General features: G+C 47.8%; 1 protein-coding gene across 4 annotated transcripts in view; it reads right to left on the bottom strand.

The window, feature by feature from the left end:
* Positions 1-26447, bottom strand: part of xmas (RRM_XMAS2 and SAC3_GANP domain-containing protein xmas) — a 417359-nt gene that overhangs the window by 90005 nt on the left and 300907 nt on the right. For all 4 annotated transcript variants that reach the window (XM_075896259.1, XM_075896258.1, XM_075896260.1 and 1 more), the window contains 2 exons: positions 4642-4821; positions 3290-3442 (listed from right to left, as the gene is read on the bottom strand). In XM_075896259.1, the coding sequence (XP_075752374.1) occupies positions 3290-3442; positions 4642-4821 (333 nt within the window). The remainder of the gene's footprint in view (positions 1-3289; positions 3443-4641; positions 4822-26447) is intronic.

Here is a 26447-nt window from a genome sequence, read left to right as displayed (position 1 = left end):
CTCCGTGTTCCACCATGGGACGTGTCGTTTGCCGGGCATTCCAGATGTTTGCGGTATGCACCTGGCTGCTGCGTCAGTTAGAAAAGCTGTGAAGTACTTCACAGCTTCATCTATGCCTAATCCGCATATTTCGGTCCAACTTAAGTGAGTAATTTTTTGAAATTGTTCCCAGTCAGCTTTGTTTATCAGCCATTTGGGAACATGTGGAGGACATTCATGTATTATTGGTGTACCCAAACCAAAGGAAAATGGTCACTTCCGTATGGGTTATTTATGACTTTCCACTGAAGTAATGGTACAAGTGAAGGAGATGCGATACTGAGGTCTATGGAGGAGTAAGTATTATTTGCAAGGTTATAATATGTTGCCTGTTTTCTATTCAACAGACAAGCACCTGATGAAAAGAGGAACTGTTCGATGAGACGACCTCGTGCATCACATCGACAGTCACCCCATAAACCGCTGTGCCCATTCAGGTCCCCTAGAACCAGATAAGGTTCTGGTAACTCTTCTATTAAAGAGTGAAAATCATGTTTTTCCAGGCGGTGTTGCGGCGGTATGTATAGAGAGCAGATGGTGACGAGCTTATTCAATAGAACTGCTCGAACAGCCACTGCCTCTAGGGATGTTAGTAGTGGTAGATGGCTACATGCTACTCCTCGATTAACAATAATGGCTACACCACCAGATGATGCCACAGCATCATCTCTGTCCTTTCGAAAGACAACATATTGACGCAAAAAATTTGTATTCTTGGATTTTAAGTGTGTTTCCTGTACACACAGCACTTTTGGAGAATGTTTGTTTAGAAGTTCTTGGACATCGTCGAGGTTTCGAAGTAGTCCTCTGACGTTCCATTGTATAATTTGTGTCTCCATTATGGGAGTAAAGAAGTGCTGTGTGTACGAAATGAGTGTGGCTTGTGTCTAAAGAGAGAAGTGACTTATCTTACAGAGCCTTTAGAAGGCCCTGTAATTACCGTTTTGTCTTTTTTAGAGCGGTCGAGGGAACCCCGTCGCTCTTTTGGCGCAGTCTGCGCCGGTGCAGTTGATGTGTCCCTCGCCTCAGGAGAGGCGACAGATAATGTTTTCGTTGTAGGCTTCGTCGTGACAGACGGAGCCTTAAACCCCACCGGGCTGGAGGTCGAGGGGACCTCTTTAGTGTGGTGCCCTGGCTGCTGCCAAGATTCACAGGAGCCTTCGGTGGGGCTGTATTCAAGGAGGGTGGGGCAGCCGAGGCTGCTCCCCCCATGGGGGCTTGTGGCGTTTGCCTCGGCACGCTGGGCGTGGTCCAAGGCATTGCCGAAAACCGAAGTGGTGCTGACCCCCCTCGCACCACTTCGGCATACGATGTGTTCCCAGAAAAATGCGGGGAAACGCGCTGCCGCGCTTCACGGAAGCTTATGTTCAATTTAAACTTTGTACTAATAATTTCTTTTTCCATTTTCCAGGCTACGCATGACCTGGAATATGCAGGATGGTCACCCTCACAGTTTGCGCAGTGCACTTGTAGCTGACAGTCATCGTCAGCGGTATGACCTTTGGTGCCGCATTTCGCGCAGGTAATCTGTCCTCGGCAGCTCTGGGAGCCGTGCCCAAACCTCTGACACTTAAAGCAGCGCCTCGGGTTGGGTATGTATGGTCTAACTGGCAGTTTAAGATATCCTGTTGCTATTTCAGTTGGGAGGGTGCTAGATGCGAAAGTTAGTATGATGTGCTTCGTTGGGATTTCCTTATTTTCTCTTCTTATTTTGATACGCTGCACCTGAATGACGTTTTCCTCTTTCCAGCCTGTTAGAAGTTCATCATCAGAGAGGTCTATCAGGTCTCCATCTGATACAACACCCTTCACTGTGTTCAAGGTTCGATGCGGTGTGATTGTGATCGGCTGATCCCCAAATGCTGTGAGTTTATGTAGTCTCTGGTACTGTGCGTTGTCTTTTAATTCAAGTAACAGGTCACCACTGGCAGTCTTTGTGGCCTTGTAGCCTGCGCCCAGCGTTTCTATGAGACATTTGGACACAAGGAAAGGTGAAATACTTCTAGCTTTCTTTTCTGTACTTTCACAGTGAATTATGTGGTATTTGGGGAAGTTATCTTTTTTGTTTGGAACAAACTCAAAAATTGCATCGGTGCGCCACCTCTTGGAGGGGCGATTAGTTGTAAGAGGGCTAGGGGTTCCCATAAATTTGATAGCTTATTCGGCGGCCATGCCAGCCACCCACCACCGAGCCCAACAAGGGGACGCTGCGAGACGCGAAGGAGGCGCAGGCGCCAGCCGTACATGGCCGCTATAACCTAATATATCTACCCAAGGTTGGATATTTACACTAGGTTAACCCTTGCCGCCAGGAAAAATTGGAAGTAAAATGAAGTGAGGAGAAGACAGGAAAGATGTAAAGTGAGAACAAAAGACGAAGATGTAGGGAGAGAGAGATAGGAAAAGGCGACTGCCGATTTCCCCTGGGTGGGTCAGCCCAGGGGTGCCGTCTACGTGAAGCCGGGGCCAAAGGGGTGTGTTGCCTCTGCCGGGGGGCCTTAAAGGTCCAATCACCCAGCGTCGGCTCAACCCCCAGGATCCCCTTTTCCCCGGACACGGCAAAGCCACGCACGGCTAGGCGTGGGAGGGAGTAGAAACTCCCCCATTAGCTCGGGTTCGTGGTGTCGCTACACACCAAACGCCTACTTGCGCAGGCGCCCCTGCGGGATATGCCCAATAGTTAATAGGTAAAAAAGAACAAGCTTTTGTAATGGCTCGGCGCATTGGACAACCCTCTTGTTACACAATTTGCATTGTGCGACGCCTGGTTGTTTCCTAGCTGTTCTAAAACTCTTCATTACTCATACTAACGCGAATCCTTTCTCGACATCCCACCTGCCAAAGGCAAGTTTGCAGCAGAGTTTCAAGCACCAGTGTGGCTCTGTGGTAGAATACTGGGTTGGTACGCAGGGGATTCGGATTGCAATTCCATTCATGTCTGTGTTGTTTTTATCAACTAAGTTTCTTTTCTGATTTCGTGCGATAGTGGTTCCGGACACCAATATTGCGGACAACTATGGCACATGCAATCTTTGTTGTGATCTCACAACAGCTTTTGCTGTAATAACTTTACAGGGGATGTAACACGTACCGCCTCTCTGTACAGCAATGCCATATATACAGAGCTACGTGAAAACCCAAAAGAAAATTAAGAAAGCATGAAAGATTCCACGCTGGTCTCATAAAGCAAGGCCCATAACTATGTTTCCAGTGGCAACAAGAAACGAGTGTAAATGCTGTCCCAACTTACCTGCCAATTCATGCTTTGTTGGGCAAGGTCTCTGTAAATGGTGTCATAGACAAGCCGGTAAAATGCCTCTGCGATGAAGTCCCTCAGGAGGCTCGTTCGTAGCACAGGAGACACAGCACGCGACTGCGAACACCACCGCACAGCCTCCTCGAGCTGGAAAAAAACAGTGTCCTAACTGAACATGCCACCATTGAAATCTCCAAAATGAATAAAATGTTTTTCATATAAGATGCATCTCCAATTTTAGAAATGTATATATTTAAACTTTTCTAAATATAGTACCATATTTGGAAAATGCTGCAACGAAAGCTCAGACAAATTTTAAACATTGGTGCAAGTAACAATTTACTTATGCTACACATTCTTATGTTTACAGTAAAATATTGTTAATGTACTTATCGGTTTTAAAAACACACTGCACTTATTGAAACTCAGCTGCAATGACACCCTTACGGGATTCCCTATAGGGCCTAATGTATTTGTCAATTGCTCAGGCCTAATGCAAATATATGCCAACCAGTCAGCGAGCACCACACTCTCTTTTTCTTACCCAAAGGTTCACTGCTCCTTCATCTTGCATCCTGACTGGCACCACAAAGTATCACAGGAGGTTTTCTGCCCTCATAAGTGCAAAGACCGGCCTACTAGTGGTTTTCACTTGTTGTAGTTCTCACTTATAGCGAGATTTCACTCTACTGCACAATAAAAGACCAGTGTCCCCCCTTCAACAACATGACTATTTTAGGCTACATTTACCTTAAATTCCAGCTCCTTTTCGAACTTACCCAACGACAACCCTGGTGATTGCCATGAAAAGGTTTTGATCTCGGTTCGATTCGCAGACCGGAACAAATTTTTATGCATATAATTAAGCAGGTTTCCGAGAAATCTGTATGTATTTTCTTGTGGCATCGTGCTACAAACAGGTGGTTGTCGATTTTCAGAATCTTTTCAGTCACCTTGCGGGATTCGGCAGAACTCATTTGCAACAGGGTTTATTCTTGAGCTAACATGGCCATCAACGATAGCTCTGGAATCTTTGATTTCATGTCTATAAATGCTGATGTGCTTTACCGCCAATGAAATTACTAACAGCTGACAACTGTGATTGGTGCTATCAGTGTACAGCATATATCACTTGTACTTTGGCTTTTCATTTTCCTGGACGCAAGTACGCCTGACAAAGAATTCTGCTTCGAACAGCCTGATTAACAAGGTTACAACCATGTGACAATATCAACAAAACTTCTTTAAAATTGACATCGTCTTAATTCACGTCACTTGAGTAGTATGGCTCTTTCAGTCATCACAAACTAGACAAGCCAATGTGCAAGCTTTGCACGACCACTTACGACCGTGCGGGGTGGCACCTCTCGGCTTCGGGAGAACGTGCGCCACACAGGGGGAAGCAGGCCTTGAAGGAAATCAACGTCTTCCATGACAGCCTCATCTCCTAGATCCACCAGACACACGCACGGCACAGGCTGCAGCCTCAAGGCATCCCTCAAGGTCTTTGCCAGCCGCATCTCCAACTGCATTGCACGGTTGGTACACACCACTACTTACAAGAGCAGAAGTTTGCCCCAGCTGGTAATGCATATTTGGTGAAACTAAGCACAACAAAAGGAACAACAAAAGGTGAACTTCATTTTGCCAAGTATGCAACTTGCAAGCACAGGGGAATGCAACAGCCATTAAGAAAAGTGTTGCAGCTTTGCAACTGCCAAATATGAGAAAATACAGCATAGACCGCTAACAACATAAGTCGTGGGAGACGCAAATATGCGAACTATAAGCAGTACTGCACTACAAGCAAAACAACCTTTTCAAGGGCCGCAGTTGCACAAAACGTGTTGAGCATTAGCCTCGAATGTCCGAGAATCGAAGAATTCGATGCCTGTTGCTTACAAGCATTTAAATTTCCTAATGTTAAAAATATGAATGCGAAAGAAGGGGTTGTCTAACAGAAGAAAGTACCATTGCAAATTTGCCGACTACTTCCACATCAACGGCTAGGCCTAAGCTGCCAGGACCCACATCAACCAAGTCACAAGTGAAGACGAGTGGATTGTCATGGAGACGTAGGCCAAGGCCAAAGTAAGTGTGTTTGATTGCAGAGCAAGCGTCTCGGAGTAATTGCATAGAAGCCATATTGGCTAGAAACTGGTTCGGACTAGAGGCGACCTAACGTGGCTAAATGTTAGTTTTGGTTATGGTGTATAGCCGAGATCTGCGTGCTTTGACTGTTGGCGTTTTCTACGCTGTTAGATAAAGTGAGTTTATCTTGTCACCACGGTCTTCCATCTCTTTTAATCCAATTCTTAGCAAGCACTCCTGAGATATTCGTGACAATGAGCATGTTCACATGATACCAGCATTAAAATCTTGTGATGTCATGAAAGAAAGTATCCTTATTATGCAATGTTAAAAATTAATATCAGTTGAAAGTAAGCCCATGTGTTGTCACTACCTTCCTCTGTCCTTGTGTGCGTGTGCTCAAAAATTCATTAGTTTAGTTTACCTGACATTTTTTAATGTTCAGCTTGTGTACACAACATATTGTGCTGGAAATATTTGCATGCCATTTTGAACTTTTATTTATTTGAATAAATTTTCATAGTCATGCTGTAGCAATGCCTACTCATTTACCATAAGTGAAAAAACTTATACTGCAATGTGAAATCGCACACAACCATCCTCACGAGCTTGGATGCTAGTTTGCGTAGCCTTCTTCAGAGTGATAGGAAAGGTTTACCTGAAATTTGATTTACTTATTCAAAAACAACTCTAAAGACCTTCTTTAGTCAAGTAAAACTAACATCTGCATGTGGTTGTTTGATTCTAGCTGCAAAGTTCAATGTCAGAGGACTTCAAATTTGTAGATCCAGTACGGCATTTATTGGGAGTTTCTCAATTAGTTTGGATTATTTGAGATTCTTGGGTGTGCGAGAGATCCAAAGAAACGAAATATGCCTCCGTTTCGCTTCTCACAATTAATTTCGAGAATGCTTGCGAAAGATTAGGTTGAGAGAGAGATACGCGAGTCAGTGGTAACACGGCAAACACTTTTTAATACAACACAAAATGGCAAACATCAACAACCCCGCACAAATCATGCAATCAAGATACACACACAATAACGGGTTATACCGCAAAACCGGAACTAACTTCAACTAACTTCAATCCGAGTCAAGTTCAATCCTTAGCCTAATCTCTCTCTAGCCAAAATGACGATTCAGTAACGAAACGTTCTTACAGTTCATCCCGTTTTTGCGTCGACTCTATGCTCTTGCCGTGTCGACGGTTCGTCGAGTCTGTCGTCGACGTCCTCCTCAAGCTCCTACAGTCATTGTCAGTGGTTTCCACACAATGTGCCGTTTGTCTTCAATGTCGGCGCCCCTGTCTTCAGTCTCGCTAGGCTAGGCTTAGCTCATTATGGACTCCCTTACTGACGGGTCCACTCTGCTGACTGGTGTGGGCTGCTACCGCCTTAGCGTGAAGTGGGATAGCTGCCAATACACCAGGAACTGCTAGGAAACAGTGCTGCAAGTCCGGGCAGCCTCACACAGGAGGACCTCCGAAGCTGCCGGCCACTTCCTGGACCTCTCACGCCGACATCCTTTTGAACTGGGAGGCTATGCTGCTTCGTCGTGGTAGTGACACTGGTTTTCCACGTCTTCATCGCTCGGAGCCCCACAGCACTGTAAATAGAATCCCATCCTCCGGAATTTCCTATTAGAATCGGGTCGTATGCCACGAGCCTTTCTCCGACCAATCTCGTACATGAACATGGCGCGTCTGCCCATTATCGGGGTCTCGAGCACATGCGCCTCATTCCAGCGCCCGGCATGTGCCTCGTGCCCTTTTACTCATGACACTGCTCATTTTGAAATGTAATCCCTACAATATCGAATGTTTGACAAGTGAATGTGTCTTGCCTCAATGATCGCATCTACTAATCGAATGTGCTAAGAGACTGGTAAGTCTTGTACTAAATATCCCTCCCTGTCCACTAGTGTGGCTCCACTACGGCGTCACTCATAATCATATGGTGGTTTTGGGACGTTAAACCCCACATATAAATCAATTAACCTTTCTTGTTGACTTACCCACTTAGATGAGGTAGCGCATCGGAGACTTCGAGTTATCGTCGCTGTTACGCCACCAGTTATCGCCCATTCACCGCAACAGCATATGGCACTACCGGGCAGCATATGGAACTACCTGCCCAATTTGTGACGCCCCTGTAACTGCAGTGGACGTGACACACTTGCTCTGGTCGTGCCCGGGCCCAGAACAAATGCACCTTCGTCATGTAAGAACAACCGGCCACCGTCCCGGGCTTCTTCTGGTCTTGCAAGGGTAGATAAGCACCTTTTCATCGACCCTTGTTAAACTGTATGTACGAATGCAACTTGTTTGTTCACGTCTGATGAGCCTCTGTTGTATTTATGTATGCTTATGTTATGCCAAAGGGCACTCATTGGAATTGAAAAAAGTGCGCATCCGAGCGAAAGTTTTCGAACTACGCCTTAGATACTTCACTTACATGCCCAATCGCGAAGTGAAGTGAAGTGAAATGAAGTTTATTTGGTCCTAGAGAACTGGTCACACAACCCCCTAGGAGGAGTCTGCATCAGTCGCTGGCCGCGTTCACGCAGGGACTGGAAGACCGTGGCCCTCCACCCGTTCGCAGGCTTTCTGGACTGCCGAGTAATAGACTGAAAGCTCGGAGCTTTTATGGGCCCTCTCCCAGTCTCGTTCTGTGCTGAACTTTGCGCCATGTATGGCCGGGCACTACCAGAGCATGTGAGCAAGTGTGCAGTTATGCGCCTCACAACTAGGGCATCCTGTAGTCATGCAAAGTGGCTGAATGTGCTATGAGATGGAAATAAGCCTGCCTGTAGCAACCGGAGAACCAATGACTGTGGCCGATAGAGGATAGAATGCGAAAGCGGGTACATCCGTCTAGACAACAGATAATAAGACGTCACTTCGTTAAAGGTGCCAGGTGCTTATTGGAAGTTGTCCGCGAACCCATCTCCATACTCTCCATCACCACCGCGGCACGTGATTTCTCGCGCATGGTTATGGGCAAGTTCATTGGTGTTGGAAAGAGCCGGATGCACCCCTGGGCCCATGTGGGCCACAAACCATGTGATTTTGTGGTAGCCTACTACACCCCTGAAATTTCAAATAGCGGCAGCCTTTCTTGAGATTACCACCGAGGCAAAAGCCCAGGCGGCAGCTCTAGAGTCAGTAAATATCTTTGGACACAAAGGGTTCGTCATCGTCAAGGCTACCGCTACTTGCTCTGCTATAGAGGCATACGCTTTCCTCAGGGAAGCTGAGTTGAGTACGCGACCGCAATGATGAATGACCGCAGCTTGAGAATGATCGGAGCGACCATACTGCGCCGCATCGACGAAACCTACACTGTCCGTGGACCTAGCCACAAAATCAAGGAAAGACTTGGCCTTTCGCCGGCCAAAGTTCTACAGCGGATGAGCGTTACGTGGGAAGGGTGCCGCTTCGTACGTGCCGTTCATTATTTGTGATAAGAAAATCTTCAATTCCTCCGCTGACGTATGATATTGCCACGGGGTCGTGACGTGGCCGAAGACAGGAGACTTCGTGTTGGGATTTAACTGTTTATTTGGGCGAACCTGTGCCCGGTAAACGGAAAGTCCAATTACAGCAGCAGTCTCGCACAGATAGCAGTCTCGGACTGATAGCGGCGAACGGAGCGTCGGCCTTCGATCAACAACTGACAAGCGGCGACGCGCGTCGGCATTTATACTCTTGCCGTCGAATGTTCTAGCGTTATCGCTGGTGGTGGCGTAGGTTCCAGAACAATCTCTACCGTTCGCACAGTGGGCATGATCTTATCGAAATGATCTACTACAGTCCGGAACCTTCTCGAAAACTGCAGGCGCGGTTTGCGTTGAGAATCGTGTGGTGTTTTGAGACGATAACAAAAACTTGGGAAATGGAACGTGGCATTGCCCCCCTCTGAAAAAAGGCATCGTCCCGATGCTTTAACTAAAGATGAAGGTACAATAATAAAGCAAGAAAGTACAATGAATAAATTACGATGCAACAATAATACAAAAAAACACTGTTTCAGTTTGTTAACGCGAATGAAACGGCTTGAGGCGCGCGACATGGACGACTTCAGGTCGCGATCGGCGTCGTTGAGAGTTCGTGATGCCGTCGGGGACAACCTCGTAATCAAGTGGGCCGAGACGTCGAACCATCCTGTAGGGTCCGAAGTGCCGTCGCAGAAGCTTTTCACTTAGTCCACGTCGGCGTATCGGCATCCACACCCAAACACGTTCACCGGGCTGGTATTCCACGAAGCGTCGCCGAAGGTTGTAACGGTGGCTGTCAGTCGTCTGTTGATTCTTGATACGGAGACGCGCAAGTTGTCGGGCTTCTTCGGCCCGTTGAAGGTACTCGCTCACATCGAGGTTTTCTTCGTTGGTGATGTTGGGTAACGTGGCATCGAGCGTTGTTGCCGGGCTCCTTCCGTAGACCAATTTGTATGGAGATATCTGCGTCATCTCCTGCACCGCCGTGTTGTATGCGAAGGTCACATACAGAGGAATGGCGTCCCACGTCTTGTGTTCGACATCGACGTACATTGACAGCATGTCGGCGATCGTCTTGTAAAGCCGCTCGGTGAGGCTGTCGGTCTGTGGGTGGTACACTGTCGTCCGGCGGTGGTTTGTTTGGCTGTATGCCAAGATCGCTTGAGTGAAGCCGGCAGTGAATGCCGTTCCTCTGTCGGTGATAAGGACCTCCGGGCGCCGTGACGTAGGACCATATATTCGACGAAGAACTTAGCTACCTCGGATGCATTGCCTTTTGGCAGGGCTTTTGTGTCGGCGTAGCGGGTGAGGTAGTCGGTAGCTACCACGATCCACTTGTTTCCGAAAACCGATGTCGGGAACGGCCCCAGTAGGTCCATACCAATCTGCTGGAAAGGTCAGCAAGGTGGATCAATTGGCTGCAGAAGTCCCGCTGGCCTTGTCGGCGGTGTCTTGCGTCGCTGACAGTCCCGGCATGTCCTCACATAACGAGTGACGTAGGTGGTAAGACCTGGCCAGTAGTACCTTTCTTGTATCCTCGCGAGCGTGCGAGAAACACCGAGGTGCCCTGCCGCCGGATCGTCGTGCAGGGCCTGCAGGAGTTCTGGTCGCAGAGCTGAAGGCACCACAAGGAGGTACTTAGCTCAAAGAGGTGAAAAGTTTTTCTTTTGTAGAAGACCGTTTCGTAGGAAGAATGACGGAAGTGCGCGCTTGCATACCTTCGGGACTTCGGCGGTCCTGCCTTCGAGGTATTCTATAAGGGCCTTAAGTTCCGGGTCGGCCCGCTGTCGTTCAGCGAGGTCGTCGGTAATTATCGTTCCCAAGAAGTAGTCGTCATTCGGGTCGTCGGGTAGCGGTTGGTCGACAGGCACACGAGAGAGACAGTCGGCGTCGGAGTGTTTTTTGCTGGACTTGTAAATGACAGTAATGTCATATTCTTGAAGTCTCAGGCTCCATCGTGCGAGGCGACCTGAAGGGTCCTTCAAGGTGGCTAGCCAACACAAGACGTGGTGGTCGCTCACAACTTTGAAGGGCCTGCCGTAGAGGTAGGGGCGAAATTTCGACGTAGCCCAGATGATGGCGAGGCACTCCTTTTCTGTTGTGGAATAATTTGCTTCTGCTTTGGATAGCGATCGGCTGGCGTAACTAATAACCCTTTCAAGTCCGTCAGCCCTCTGCACAAGAACGGCGCCGAGACCTACGCTGCTTGCGTCAGTATGTATTCCTGTCTCGTCGAATTCGTCGAAATGGGCAAGTAACGAAGGCGTCTGGAGGCGATGTTTAAGCTCCTGGAAAGCGTGTTCCTGTGGTGTTTCCCACTTGAACGCCACGTCGGCCTTGGTAAGGTTAGTGAGAGGATCGGGGATGCGGGCTAAGTTTTTCACGAGCCGCCTATAATAGGCGCACAGGCCCCGAAATCGGTGCACGGCTTTCTTGTCAGTGGACGGCGGGAAGACGGCGATGGCGGCTGTTTTCCGTGGATTGGGACGAACTCCAGACTTGCTGATAACGTGCCCCAGAAACAAGAGCTCCTCATATGCAAATCTGCACTTTTCTGGCTTCAGTGTGAGTCCGGAAGTCTTGATGGCTTGAAGTAAAGCTTCAAGGCGCCGAAGATGCTCGTCGAAACTCGAGGAAAACACGACGACGACGTCCAAGTAAACAAGGCAAGTCTGCCACTTCAATCCTGCCAGTACTGTATTCATAACGCGTTGAAAAGTTGCAGGCACTGAGCAAAGGCGGAAGGGCATCACCTTAAACTCGAAGAGGCCGTCCGGTGTTATAAACGCCGTCTTCTCTCGGTCTCTTTTGTCGAATTCGATTTGCCAATAGCCAGTCTTGAGGTCCATTGACGAAAAGTACTTGGCGTTATGGAGCCAATCAAGTGCGTCGTCTATTTGTGGTAGAGGATACACATCCTTTCTTGTGATTTTGTTCAGGCGGCGATAATCGATGCAGAAACGTAGGGTCCCATCATTTTTCTTCACTAACACTATGGGGGATGTCCATGGATTCTTGGTTGGCTGGATAATGTCATCCCGCAGCATTTCATCAACTTGTCTCTTCATGGCCTCACGTTCTCGCGTCGAAACCCTGTACATACTCTGACGGAGTGGTCTGGCATTTTCTTCGGTTATGATGCGATGTTTCGTGATTGGGGTCTGCCGAATTTTCAATAACGACGAAAAGCAATCTTCGTATTGCAGGAGCAGGGCCTTGAGCTGTTCTTGCTTATCGATCGGAAGTCTGGGATTGACGTCGAAAGCTATGGGAGGGGCTTGGTTCTTCTGAGCAGGTTCCGCAGAATCGGAGAGGGCGAAAGCACTAATGGCTTCGACAATTTCTTCGATGTATGCGACCGTTGTTCGTTTGTTCACATGTTTGTACTCATTGCTCAAATTCGTGAGCATAACCGTTGCTTTGCCTCCCCGCAGCTCTGCGATTCCTCTTGCGACGCAAATATTTCGGGTGACCAACAGATGCTTCAACAACGCCTTCCAAGTCAGGTGATTTAGGAGCGCCGACTGAAATAATGACGCTTGAGCGAGGCGGAATGGTGAGTTGTTCTTCCAGCACATTCAAGGCATGATGTCCTGACGGCGTGCGCGGCGGTAGTGCTTCTTCTGTGGATAACGTTATCGACATTGTTTTTAGGTTGATGACAGCACCATGGAGGCATAAGAAGTCCATGCCAAGGATGACATCTCTCGAGCAACGCTGTAGGACTACGAAGTCTGTAGGATAAATACGGCCGTTAATGGTGACTCTCGCTGTGCAGATTCCTGCAGGCGTTACGAGATGACCTGCGGCTGTGCGGATTTCAGGGCCTTTCCAAACTTTCCTAACTTTCTTTAACTTCGCGGCGAACGACCCACTGATGACAGAATAGTCGGCTCAGGTATCGACGAGAGCGGTCACACTGTGGCCGTCGATAAGAACGTCGAGGTCGCTAGTTTGCCGTCTCGCATTACAGTTAGGGCGTAGCGTCAGGCCACAGCTGCGTCGGCTTGTTCCGCTGCTTCCATGTTGCGTCGTCAGGCCACCTTCGGTAAGTGAGCTTTCGCCGTCAGGGCTTTGCCTGTTTGGCGTGTTCGGAAAGCTCCGTCGCGTCGTCGTCGTCGGAGGAGGATCTTCGGTAGTTTGTCGCACAGCAACCGCACCTCCACCGGTTGCTGCCCTTAGTTTCCCAAATACGGGCCAGGAGACCGGCCCCGCGTTGGGCCAGAGTACTGCCGGTGGTGCGGTGACGTGCGGCGGCTGGGTGACGGCGAACGCGAAGGGCTTCGTGGTGTCCACCGAGTTCCTGTCAGGTAGTCGGCGATGTCACGTGGTCGTTCTCCTGGCTGTGGACGCGGTGCATTGACGGCGAAGCAACGCAGTCCCATCTGTCGGTACTGGGAACGGCGGTATGTGTGTCCGGCCTCACCGCAGTGGTAGCAGAGCGGGCGATGGTCAGGGGTGCGCCAGACGTCAGTCTTCCTCGATGCACTGCGCTGGGCCGTTGGCGAACGGTACGACGTCGGTGGGGGTAGTGGCGGCGGTGGCGTCTGTCGACGAAAGTGCGATGGGGCGGTGTTTTGGCGTGGACGGGGAGGAGCGTTGTGGCGCAGTGCAGCAGCGTAGCTCATAGCTTCCGGCTCGGGCAGAGGTGCGTGGGGAACTTGAAGCGATTGCCAAACTTATTCTCGCACAATGTGGGCGATTGAATCCACTTGAGGCTGCGCCGAAGACAACAGCTTGCGCAGCTCTTCCCGCACGATCGCTTGGATCGTTTCACGCAGGTCTCCGGAATTACTGGCTTGAGCAGCAGCGCAGTCTGCAGTCAGGCGACGATTATACTGTCTGGTGCGCATTTCCAGAATCTTTTCGATAGTTGATGATGATGATGATGATATATGGTGTTTTTTGGCGCAAGGGCCATTCGATGGCCAAAGAGCGCCAGTTCATGGGACAAGGAATGTGGACAACGATTGTGATTAGCAGCCGTATAAGGGCCATAAGATTCCTCGCGGTAAGGCGAGTAAAAACATACAAGTAATAAAATCATGGCCATGCCGTGAAAGGTGTGTGTGGTGTGAATAGATGACAAAAGTTGGTGATAATAAAAACGATGGTGGATATGTATGGCATCAGCACAAGTGCCTCACTCGTTCATATCCTTGCGTCCAAGGGCCGTGAGGCAAGTGCTTTCTTGTGTAGTCACCGCAGCGAAAACCTCTCTGGAGAGGCCGTGCTATGGAATGCCCGGGTATATGATGTGAAAACTATGAATTTCTTTTAAAAACGCTAACAATGATTTATGACTAAAAAGCGGTTCCCTACCGACGAACATTGCAGGGTGTAAAGGTATATGTTGTCGGTAGGGTAATGGAAAGTGTTGTTTTCTTACAGTTTCTAACTGTTTGCACTCTACTAAAATGTGAAGAACCGTTAGTGCTTCACCGCATCTGTCACACAATGGTGGATCGCCACCGGACAAAAGATGTGTGTGTGTCGTGTATGTGTGTCCTATCCTGAGTCTCGTTAGTATTACCTCTGTATGACGCGATTTTGATACTGGCAGCCAATGACCAAGGTGTGGCTTAATAATGTGTAGTTTGTTTTGTGTATGTGTATCCCACTTGCTCTGCCAGTAGTCCCTGAGGTTTCGTTTGAGAGACGGCTTAAGATCAAGGGCCGGGATTAATATGGGTGTAGGGCCAGTGCTTTTGTGGACGGATGCAGCGAGCTGATCCGCCCTCACATTGCCTTGGATCTCACGGTGCCCTGGCACCCAGCACACTACAACATGTTGTTTCAGTGTGTAGAGTGTGCACAAAATGGAGTAAAGTGAGACAAGGACCGGGTTTTTTTGTTTTTTAAGACTGTGCAGAGCCGTTACCACACTGAGGGAGTCTGTATAAATTACTGCTTTTTGTATTTGTAATTGTTTGATGTGTTTAGCTGCCACAAGTATCGCGTAAGCTTCGGCTGTGAAGATACTTGTGCCTGGATGTAGAGGGCCAGCATCCGAAAAGGATGGGCCGACAGCAGCAAAAAACACAGAGGAGTTGGACTTGGAGGCATCTGTAAAGAACTAGGGACGTGTGTATTTGTGTTGAAGTTTCAGGAAGTATGTTCGGATATGGGCAATAGGCGCATGTTTTGTAACATCTAGAAAGGACACATCGCAGTCTATAGTCTGCCATTGCCACGGTGGCGGATATGCTACAGGAGCCATTAAACTGTGTTCTAGTGAGACTCCAGTTTCCTCAGCTAGACTTTTCAGGCGAACTGAGAAGGGCTGTCTCATCGAAGGCCTGTTTTGAAACAGAAATGAGCTCGACAAATCATTAATAGTAGAGTATGAGGGGTGCTTCTTATCTGCTTTCACCTTAAGGAAATAAACAAAGGACATATAAGTTCTCTGCAGATGAAGCGACCACTCATTTGACTCAACATAAAGGCTTTCTACGGGGCTGGTGCGAAAAGCACCCGTAGAAAGGCGGATGCCCAAATGGTGCACGGGGTCCAGCATCTTCAAAGCACTTTGAGTTGCAGACTGATAAACAACGGCCCCATAATCTAAGCGGGTGCAAATGAGGTTTCGATACAGATTTATGAGGCATTGCCTATCACTACCCCAAGTAGTACGTGACAACACTTTTATAACATTCATGGCTTTTAAACATTTTGTTTTTAAATTCTTGATGTGCGGTACGAAGGTCAGCTTGTTGTCCAAGATTGAGCCTAAGAATTTATGTTCGGTTTTGACGGGCAGACGTTGCCCGTTCAGTCGAATGTCAGGTTCAGAGTGCATGCCTCTCTTTCGAGAGAACAAGACACACGTGCTTTTTTGTGGGTTCAGTCGGAATCCGTTTTCCTCTGCCCATTTGGAGACCTTGTTTAAACCTAACTGAACCTGCCGCTCAATCATTGCCAGATTGCAAGATCTAAAGCCAAGCTGAACGTCGTCGACATATGTACAATAGAACATATGGCGAGGGATGGTCAAGCGCAAGGAATTCATTTTTATGAGAAAAAGTGTGCAACTAAGTACACCACCTTGTGGCACGCCTGTTTCCTGGACAAATGTTTGGGAGAGAACACTGCCCACTCGGACACGGAATGTTCGGTTTGACAGGTAACTTTCTATTATGTGAAACATTCTTCCACGCACGCCAAGGTGGGACAGGTCTCTTAGAATTCCAAAACGCCATGTTGTATCATAAGCCTTTTCGATATCGAGGAACACAGAGAGAAAATATTGTTTATGGACGAAGGCATCTCTGATCTGTGCCTCGATACGAACAAGGTGGTCTGTCGTGGATCTACTCTCTCGAAACCCGCACTGAAATGTGTCGAGCAAATTGTTTGTTTCAAGAAAGTGTACAAGTCGGCAGTTCATCATTTTTTCGAAGACTTTGCACAAGCAGCTTGTAAGTGCAATAGGCCTATAACTCGAAGCTAAAGAAGGGTCCTTGCCCTCTTTCAAAATGGGAATAACAATAGCCTTTTTCCAGGAGGTAGGAATAGTGCCAGAAGACCAAATAGCATTGTACAAACAAAGTAAAGTTTTTCGGGTTTCGTTTGGTAGGTTTTTTAACATTTCGTACATCACACGGTCAGAACCTGGGGCAGAAGTACTGCAGGAGTTTAGAAATGTTCGGAGCTCAGCTAGACTGAAAGCTTGGTTATATGCCTCGTATCTAGTGGATTTGTGTTCGAGTTTCTGCTTTTCTATTCTTGTTCTGTATTTTTGGAAAGTGTCAGTTTAGGGGAACAAGCTGGATACCTGTTCGAAGTGTGCAACGAGGAAGTTTACCTGATCTTCCAAGGTACAGTGCAGTCCACTTATAACGATACCACATATAACAATATATCGGTTATAACGATGGGTTGACTTAACAGTCTCATTTTACGCATTGGGGCTATGGGGAAAAAACCATATATAACGATATGTTATCCACCGCATATCGGATACAACGATGAAAAGTTTGCCGTGGACGGCATGTTTCATTCAGAATAATCGTAACATTTCGATTGATAAGTTCCTCTGAAACGAACTATGCCGAGACAAGACGAAAAGTTAGCGTAGGCGAGTACGTATCTGCCGCCACTGCAGCACAGCGCCGGCAGCGCGTCCCGGCCGTTCAAAAAGCCGAGGAGAGCATCGCGAGTTGGCGCGACGCGCTACAGATGGCGCCAGCTGTGTCACGTTTTGCGCCTCGCCGCGCGTCGACCGCGGAGAGGCTGAGAGAATTTAAAAAAAAAAATGCGAAAAGCAAAGCGCCGCGCTCCGCGGCTCCCCGCCTTCTACAACGGCAAGCCGGCAAGCTACTCGTAGCTTGCCGAACGAAAGCGGGAAAGAGAGAGAAAATAAAAAAAGCGAAAAGCAAAGCGGCGTGGCGGCATCGGGGCGGGGCCTCGTTGGCATTCCGGCTGTGTACCTCTGGCTGTGCTTTCTTCCTCCCACTGCTCCCACCCCGCCGTCGGTCAGTCTCTCTTCCTCAGCAAACCCGTGATGCGTTCTTCGGAGTAAGAAATAAAGTCTTGTTTTTGACATCCTACTATCTACAATATTTATTAATTGGTGAAAATAGCGAAATGAAGCCTGGAGCTACAAAAGGTACGTCCGGCGACGATTTTTTGGCGGCAGTCCAGATATAACGATCACCGGTTATAACGATCATATTTTTAGGTTTTCTCAATATCGTTATAAGTGGACTGCACTGTATCACCCTGAGTGTTTACAAGTGGAAGTGTGTGTACTTGTTTTCCTGCTATCCTACCGACCATGTTCCAGACTTTAGCCTCCTGTGTGTATGAATTAACCCCTGATAAAAACTTCTGCCAGCTTTCTCTTCTGGCCTACCGACGCGTTCCCCTGCCTTGAGACTTTATTTTCTTGAAGGTTTCAAGATTTTCGGCTGTCGGTGAGTTCCGAAGCAGCCTCCAAGCTCTGTTTTGCTGTTTACACGCGTTTCGGCATTCAGAGTTCCACCATGGCACACGTCGTTTTCCAGGGTGTCCATTTGTTTGTGGGATGCATTTTGTTGCAGCATCAATCAAAAACGCTGTGAAGTAGTTCACAGCAACTTCAACGTTCAAAGTACAGATGTCATTCCAACCTAGACAAGCGATAGTATAAAACTGTTCCCAGTCGACTCTGTTTATGAGCCACTTGGGAACACGTGGTGGACATTCAGCTACTGTCGTTGTGCTCAAAACTACGGGAAAGTGGTCACTTCTGTACAGATTACTGACGACTTTCCACTGGAGTAGAGGCACAAGAGATGGAGATACTATGCTCAGGTCTATGAAGGAGTAGGTGTTATTAGCGAGGTTATAATAGGTTGGTTCTTCTCGATTTAAAAGACACGCGCTCGACGAGATAAGGAACTGTTCGATCAGTCGACCTCGCGCGTCATACCGAGAGTCACCCCATAGCCTGCTATGCGCATTAAAGTCTCCAAGGAGAACATAAGGCTCCGGAAGTTCATCAATTAGAGAATGTAAATCGCGTTTTTGCAGCTGATAGCTAGAAGGAATGTAAATAGTGCAGATTGTGATCAGTTTATCAAAAAGCACCGCTCGAACAGCCACTGCCTCAAGGGATGTTTGGAGTTGTAAGTGTGTGCATGGTATTCCTTGATTCACTATGATGGCAAAACCTCCGGATGATGTCATGGCATCAACACGGTCTTTTCGGAAAATAACGTATTTACGAAGAAAATTTGTGTGTTTTAAATTAAGGTGTGTTTCTTGTACACACAGCACTTTTGGGGGGTGTTCATGTAAGAGTTCTTGGATGTCGTCAAGGTTTCTGAGAAGGCCCCTGACGTTCCATTGTATAATTTGAGTGTTCATGGTGAATGTGAAATAGTGCTGTGTGTACGAAAAGCGAGTGGCTGTTTAGACAGGGAGTTTGAGTTCACTTAACAGGGCCATCACCAGGCCCTGTTATGTGCTTTTTTGTTTTCTTGACGCGCTCCAGGGAGCCACGCCGCTCTTTCGACACCAAGGGTGCCGACGTATCCATTGCCTCCTCGGAGGCACTGGATGCCTGCACGTGCGGGCTGTTAATTCGAATTTCGGGCCTCGCCTGGTGAGGTGAGGCCTTGAGACCGGAGGACTCTGGAGTCTCCGGTCTCTGTTTGGGAGTAGGCGGTGTAGCCTGGGCTACAGCCGCCTTTGGGGCAGGTGCCACAACCACCGGCTCGGTATGCGCGGGCCGAAGGAGTGGCGAGGGCTGGTGCGGTGGTGCCCCCTGACGCGCCGCATCAGCGTATGTAGGTCCGTAGAATGGAGCGACTCTTCGCCGTGCTTCCTTAAATGTAATGTTCTCCTTCATCTTCAACGTAATTATTTCTTTTTCTTTTTTCCAGTATGTGCAGGAGCGTGAATATGCGGCATGAATTCCTTCGCAGTTTACACAGTGTGGCGGTTGTTTGCAGTTCTCAGACACGTGGCCTAGGACTCCACATTGTGCACAAGTCTGGCGACCACGACAGGTTTTAGAGCCATGGCCATACCTCTGGCATTGGAAGCAACGACGAGGGTTTGGTATGTACGGCCTGATAGATGTCTTTGTGTACCCTGTTTGAATAGATTCCGGTAGTTTACTGGATGGAAATGTGAGTATTAAGTGTTTCGTCGGTGTTTCCTTATTATCTCTTCTAATGATGATTCTCTGTACATTAGTGACATTTTGGCTCTTCCACCCCTCCAAAAGTTCAGTCTCAGTCAAGTCAAGTAAGTCCATGTCAGATACCACTCCGCGAGTTGTGTTCATTGATCTATAAGGTGTTATGGTTATTGGTATGCCACCGAAATCTGAAAGACGGTCTAGCTTTTCAAATTGTTCTTTGTCACGGATTTTGAGGAGAAGGTCTCCACTAGCCATTTTGGTTACCTTGTATCCTGTGCCAAGAGTTTCGGTAAGACATCTAGAAACCAGGAAAGGAGAGACGGTTCTGGCTTGTTCTTCAGTTTTTTCCCAGTGGATAACATGATAGTGAGGATATGTTTCTTTGGGCTGGTTAAAAAAGTTTATATCATCGGTGCGTACCCGCTTTAAGCCGGTACGATCAGACAGTAAGGGGAATGCTCTGTGCATGCCTGTCTTATTTTTGTTCAGCAGCGTTGGCGGCCACCCACCACGGAGCCCAACGAGGGAACGCTACAAGTTTGCGGATGCTGAAACCTGCAGACGCCAGCCGTACAACGCCACTATAACCCAATGCGCCTAGACCAAGGTAGGCTATTTGCACAGGGTTAACCCTAGCCGCCAGGAAGTTAAGAAGTAAACGGAAGAGAGTAGAAGACAGGACAGATAAACAGTAAGAGATAAAGACGAAGATGTAGGGAGAGAGAGATAGGAAAAGGTGACTGCCGATTTCCCCTGGGTGGGTCAGCCCAGGGGTGCCGTCTACGTGAAGCCGGGGCCAAAGGGGTGTGTTGCCTCTGCTGGGGGGCCTTAAAGGTCCAATCACCCAGCGTCGGCTCAACCCCCAGGATCCCCTTTTCCCCGGACACGGCAAAGCCACGCACGGCTAGGCGTGGGAGGGAGTAGAAACTCCCCCGTTAGCTTGGGTCCGTGGTGTCGCTACACACCAAACGCCTACTTACGCAGGCGCCCCTGCGGGGAATCTTTTCGATAGTGGTCGCTTCGGCTACAAATTCTTGGACGGTTTTCGGTGGGTTTCTCATCAGTCCCGCAAAGAGCTCCTGTTTGACCCCTCGCATGAGGAAACAAACTTTTTTCTCCTCAGGCATGTCTGGGTCAGCGTGACGGAATAGTTGGGTCATTTCTCCTGTGAAAATGGCCACATTTTCATTTGGTAGCTGAACCCGGGTCTCTAATAAAGCAGCGGCCCTCTCTTTGCGAGTGACGCTCGCGAACGTTTGCAGGAATGCGCCGCAGAAAACATCCCACATTCGGAGAGTGGACTCCCGATTTTCGAGCCAGGTCCTTGCAATGTCTTCCAAATAGAAGAACACACGACGCAGCTTTTCGTCATGGTCCCAGTGGTTGAGGGCAGCCACACGGTCGTATGTTTCTAGCCAGGACTCCGGGTCTTCGAACGATCACCCATGGAAAATTGGTGGTTCCCTGGGTTGATTCATGACCATCGTGGGCTGGGACGCTGCGGTTGTCATTGTCGCTGCAGTCGCGGTCATGGCCTTGGTCTTCCGCGCCTTGTCTTGTAGAAGCCCGTACTCCGGTGGTAGCCCTTGCTGTCGGCGGCTTGTTCGCTGCTCCTGGTTGGCGTCGGTGTCTTCTTTCTCTGCGACGTGGGCTGGGTTCACGGCTTGACGGGGGCGTCCGGTACATGAACGAAGCAGCACCTCCACCAGATGTCACGGGGTCGCGACGTGGCCGAAGACAGGAGACTTCGTGTTGGGATTGAACTGTTTATTTGGGCGAACCTGTGCCAGGTAAACGGAAAGTCCAATTACAGCAGCAGTCTCGCACAGATAGCAGTCTCGGACTGATAGCGGTGAACGGAGCGTCGGCCTTCGATCAACAACTGACAAGCGGCGAAGCGCGTCGGCATTTATACCCTTGCCGTCGAATGTTCTAGCGTTATCGCTGGCAGTGGCGTAGGTTCCAGAACAATCTGTACCGTTCGCACAGTGGGCGTGATCTTATCGAAATGATCTACTACAGTCCAGAACCTTCTCGAAAACTGCAGGCGCGGTTTGCGCTGAGAATCGTGTGGTGTTTTGGGACGATAACAAAAACTTGGGAAATGGAACGTGGCAATATTGCGAAAGACTAAGCGATCCAACTTTTCTTTTTTTTTTTTTTTGCAATACCGCATTTTTTGCTCCTCCGGAAAAAATTCTCATTAAATTTACTCCGTATAATAAACGCACCCTCCAACTTTGCTCCGACTTTTTGAGAAAAAAAGTGCGTTCATTACGTGAGTAAATACGGTATACATATTTGCCATTTTTTCCTCTTCACAGGGGTATTGTATTTTGCAGCTGTTCTTTCAGGGATGGAACAGGGTAGATGGGTTTGGTAGCTGTCCTGGGAGCAGCTAAATATGATTTTTGTAGCAGGCTTAGAGCAGTCGAAAAAATGTTTCGGAGGAGCAGCCAGAAAAACTTTTTCAAGCAAATTTAAAGCAGTAAGAGTATTCAGACCAGATGTAGCTCTGTTCAAAGCTCCTGTGAAGCAAACTTTGTTCAATGCTGCACTTTTTCAAACACTTAGATAAATTGTGCAAGAGCCTCATTGTTGCGATAGAAAATATATGAACACTCCTGGTCGGTTTTCTGCCATTGCCGTCAAGTCCTGTATAAATTAAAAATTGATAACATACCCCTGCGCACCGTATGTCCTATATGCGAGTGAAAGCGAGTGAGCAAGAGCGATGAACCCAGTTGAAGCAGAGATCAAACTATCCAGCCCATCTCTGGAGCTCAAAGGACACGTGCGATAACATCCGATCCCCCTCTCAAGAGGCCTGTAGTTGAAGCAGAAAGACAGCGCTCTGCCCGTCATGGAAGAGCATGAAAAGAAAAAAAAATGAGAGAGAGAGAGAGAGAGAGGGAGAGAGAGGGATGGGCGGGTGTCATTCAAGTAACAACTATGAACCTTGCTTCTCAGGGTGTGGTCGCGATGGCTGGAGCCACTCACATACACTTCTATGTACTGCACTTTCATCACGAAGAAGCTGTGCCAAAAGTGTTGCTCTCCTTGAAGTGGCCCTATTCTCATACACCAGCGTTTTGTACAGTTAAGTGAGATTCGAATCCAAAAGAGTTAGCTGCCAGCCTCACTTCGTATAACATTACATTTTGCTGCTATGGCATTCATTGCTTCGCCCTTGTGGTGCAACTGTGATTTTTTAGTTATACACAGCCGCCCATGTATTTCTTTTTAACTGAACACATGACCGTCAACAGCCGCGTCGTTAAGCGTGAAGCACAGCGGCCAATTGAACCAGAATAGGCCCATGCGCTCCATGAACTATCACGTGCACGAGTCTCCACTAAAATATCACAGGAATCGGACCCACCACCCTTTCCTCTTTTGAGCAATGTTACTGTCATCCTACTTTATTTTCTGAACGCTGCTGTCAAGTTTAAAAAGAAATGGTTTAACCGGAATGACGAAAAAATGAATATGACAGCAACAAACTGTAAGGCTGGCAGCCAACTCTATATGATTAGATATCGCATAACTCTACAAAACGCTGGTGTACGAGAGTACAGTCATGCCAAAGAGAGATGCCGTTCTCACAGTATCTTCGTGTTGAGAGCGCAGCGCGTAAAAAAGTTCACGCGCCATTCGCACTGATGCCTGCCGCAATAACATTCGCATAGCGGTCTCTACCACGCTCTTAGGATTAAAGTTCACGGCTGCTCCTAGAGCGATCACAGCCTTTACAAAACCAAAACTATAACCATTTCAATGAAACTAAAAAGGCAATGTTTCAGCCATGTTTCTCGGCACGGCGCTTTATGATGATGATGTTTGAAGTTTTGTGGCGCAAGGGCCATTTCACGGCCAAAGAGCGCCAGTTCATGTTACTAAGAATATGGACAATGATTGTGATAAGCGGCTGTATAAAGGCCATAAAATTCCTCGCGGTAAGGCGGGTAAAAACGTACAAGTAATAAAATCATGACCATGCCGTGAAAGGTGTGTGTGGTGAGGATAGATGACAAGAGTTGGTGATTATAGAAAACGATGGTAGATATGAATGGCATTAGCACAAGTGCCTCACTCGTTCATACCCTTGCGTCCAAGGGCCGTGAGGCAAGTGCTTTCTTGTGTAACCGCCGCAGCAAAAACCTCTCTAGAGAGGTCGTGCTACGGAATGCCCGGGTGTATGATATGAAAATTATTAATTTCTTTTAAAAACGCTAACAATGATTTATGACTAAAAAGCGGTTCCCTACCAACGAACATTGCAGGGTGTAAAGGTATAGGTTGTCGGTAGGGTAATGTAAAAAGTTGTTTTCTTATAGTTTCTAAGTGTTTACACTGGATTAACATGTGAAGGACGGTTAATGGTTCACCACATCTGTCACACAATGGTGGATCGCCACCAGACAAAAGATATGTGTGTGTCGTGTATGTGTGTCCTATCCTGAGTCTCGTTAGTATTACCTCTGTATGCGCGATTTCGATACAGGCAGCCAATGACCAACGTGTGGCTTAATAACGTGTAGTTTGTTTTGTGTGTGTGTATCCCACTTGCTCTGCCAGTAGTCCCGAAGGTTTCGTTTGAGAGACGGCTTAAAATCAAGTGCCGGGATTGATATGGATGTAATGGCGGTGCTCTCATGGACGGATGCAGCGAGCTGATCCGCCCTCACGTTGCCTTGAATCTCACGGTGCCCTGGCACCCAGCACACTACAACATGTTGTTTGAGTGTGTAGAGTGTGCATAAAATGGAGTAAAGTGAGACAAGGACTGGGTTTCTGTGTTATTTAAGAGTGTGCAGAGCCGTTACTACACTGAGGGAGTCTGTATAAATTACTGCTTATGGTATTTGTAATTGTTTGATGTGTTTAGCTGCCACAAGTATCGCGTAAGCTTCCGCTGTGAAGATACTTGTGCGTGGATGTAGAGGGCCAGCATCCGAAAAGGATGGGCCGACAGCAGCGTAGGACACAGAGAAGTTAGTCTTGGAGGCATCTGTGAAGAACTCAGGACGTGTGTATTTGTGTTGAAGTTCCAAAAAGTATGTTCGGATATGGGCAATAGGTGCATGTTTTGTAACTTCTAGGAAAGACACATCGCAGTCTATAGTCTGCCACTGCCACGGTGGCGGGTATGCTACAGGAGTCATTAAACTGTGTTCAAGTGACACTGCAGTTTCTTGAGCTAGACACTTCAGGCGAACTGAGAAGGGCTGCCTCATCGAAGGCCTGTTTTGAAACAGAGTTGAGCTCGACAAATCATTAATTGTAGAGTATAAGGGGTGCTCCTTGTCTGCTTTCACCTTAAGGAAGTAAACAAAGGACATGTAGGTTCTTTGCAGATGAAGCGACCACTCATTTGACTCAACGTAAAGGCTTTCTACGGGGCTGGTGCGAAAAGCACCCGTAGAAAGGCGGATGCCCAAATGGTGCACGGGGTCCAGCATCTTCAAGGCATTTTGAGTGATAGACAACGGCCCCATAATCTAAGCGGGTGCGAATGAGGCTTCTATAGAGGTTCATGAGGCATTGCCTATCACTACCCCAAGTGGTACGTGACAACACTTTTAAAACATTCATGGCTTTTAAACATTTTGTTTTTAGATACTTGATGTACGGCACAAAGATCAACTTGTTGTCCAAGATTAGGCCTAAAAATTTACGCTCGGCTTTGACGGACAGACGTTGCCCGTTCAGTCGAATGTCAGGTTCAGAGTGCATGCCACTCTTTCGAGAGAACAAGACACACGTGCTTTTTTGTGGGTTCAGTCGGAATCCGTTTTCCTCTGCCCATTTGGAGAGCTTGTTTAAACCTAACTGAACCTGCCGCTCACACAATGCCAGATTGCAAGACCTAAAGCCAAGCTGGACGTCATCGACATATGTGCAATAAAACATATGGCGAGGGATGGTCAAGCGCAAGGAATTCATTTTTATGAGAAAAAGTGTGCAACTAAGTACACCACCTTGTGGCACGCCTGTTTCCTGAACAAATGTTTGGGAAAGAACCGTGCCCACTCGGACACGGAATGTCCGGTTTGACAGGCAACTTTTGATTATGTGAAACATTCTTCCGCGCACGCCAAGGTGGGAAAGGTCTCTTAGAATTCCGAAACGCCATGTTGTATCATAAGCCTTTTCGATATCGAGGAACACAGAGAGAAAATATTGTTTATGGACGAAGGCGTCTCTGATCTGTGCCTCGATACGAACAAGGTGGTCTGTGGTGGATCTACCTTCTCGAAACCCGCACTGAAATGGGTCGAGCAAATTATTTGTTTAAAGGAAATATACAAGTCGGCAGTTTATCATTTTTTCGAAGACTTTGCACAAGCAGCTTGTAAGTGCTATAGGCCTATAACTCGAGGGTAAAGAAGGGTCTTTGCCCTCTTTCGAAATGGGAATAATAATAGCCTCTTTCCAGCAGGTAGGGATAGCGCCAGAAAACTAGATAGCATTGTACAAACAAAGTAAGGTTTTTCGTGTTTCGATTGGTAGGTTTTTTAACATTTCATACACCACACGGTCAGAACCTGGGGCAGAAGTACTGCAGGAGTTTAGAGACATTTGCAGCTCAGCTAGACTGAAAGCTTGGTTATATGCCTCGGATCTAGTGCATTTGTGTTCAAGTTTCTGCTTTTCTATTCTTGTTCTGTATTTTTGGAAAGTGTCAGTATAGTGGGATGAGCTGGACACCTGTTCGAAGTGTGCACCGAGGAAGTTTGCCTGATCTTCCAAGGTATCACCCCGAGTGTCAACGAGTGAAAGTGTGTGTACTTGTTTTCCTGCTATCCTACCGACCATGTTCCAGACTTTAGCCTCCTGTGTGTATGAATTGATCCCTGACAAAAACTTCTGCCAGCTTTCTCTTCTGGCCTACCGACGCGTTCTCCTGCCTTGAGACTTTATTTTCTTGAAGGTG

Source organism: Rhipicephalus microplus, chromosome 5 (assembly GCF_043290135.1).
Source record: "Rhipicephalus microplus isolate Deutch F79 chromosome 5, USDA_Rmic, whole genome shotgun sequence".
In the NCBI taxonomy this organism is placed as follows: domain Eukaryota; kingdom Metazoa; phylum Arthropoda; class Arachnida; order Ixodida; family Ixodidae; genus Rhipicephalus; species Rhipicephalus microplus.
Note: the sequence above shows the minus strand (reverse complement) of the source record. Positions and strands in the feature narration are given on the sequence as shown.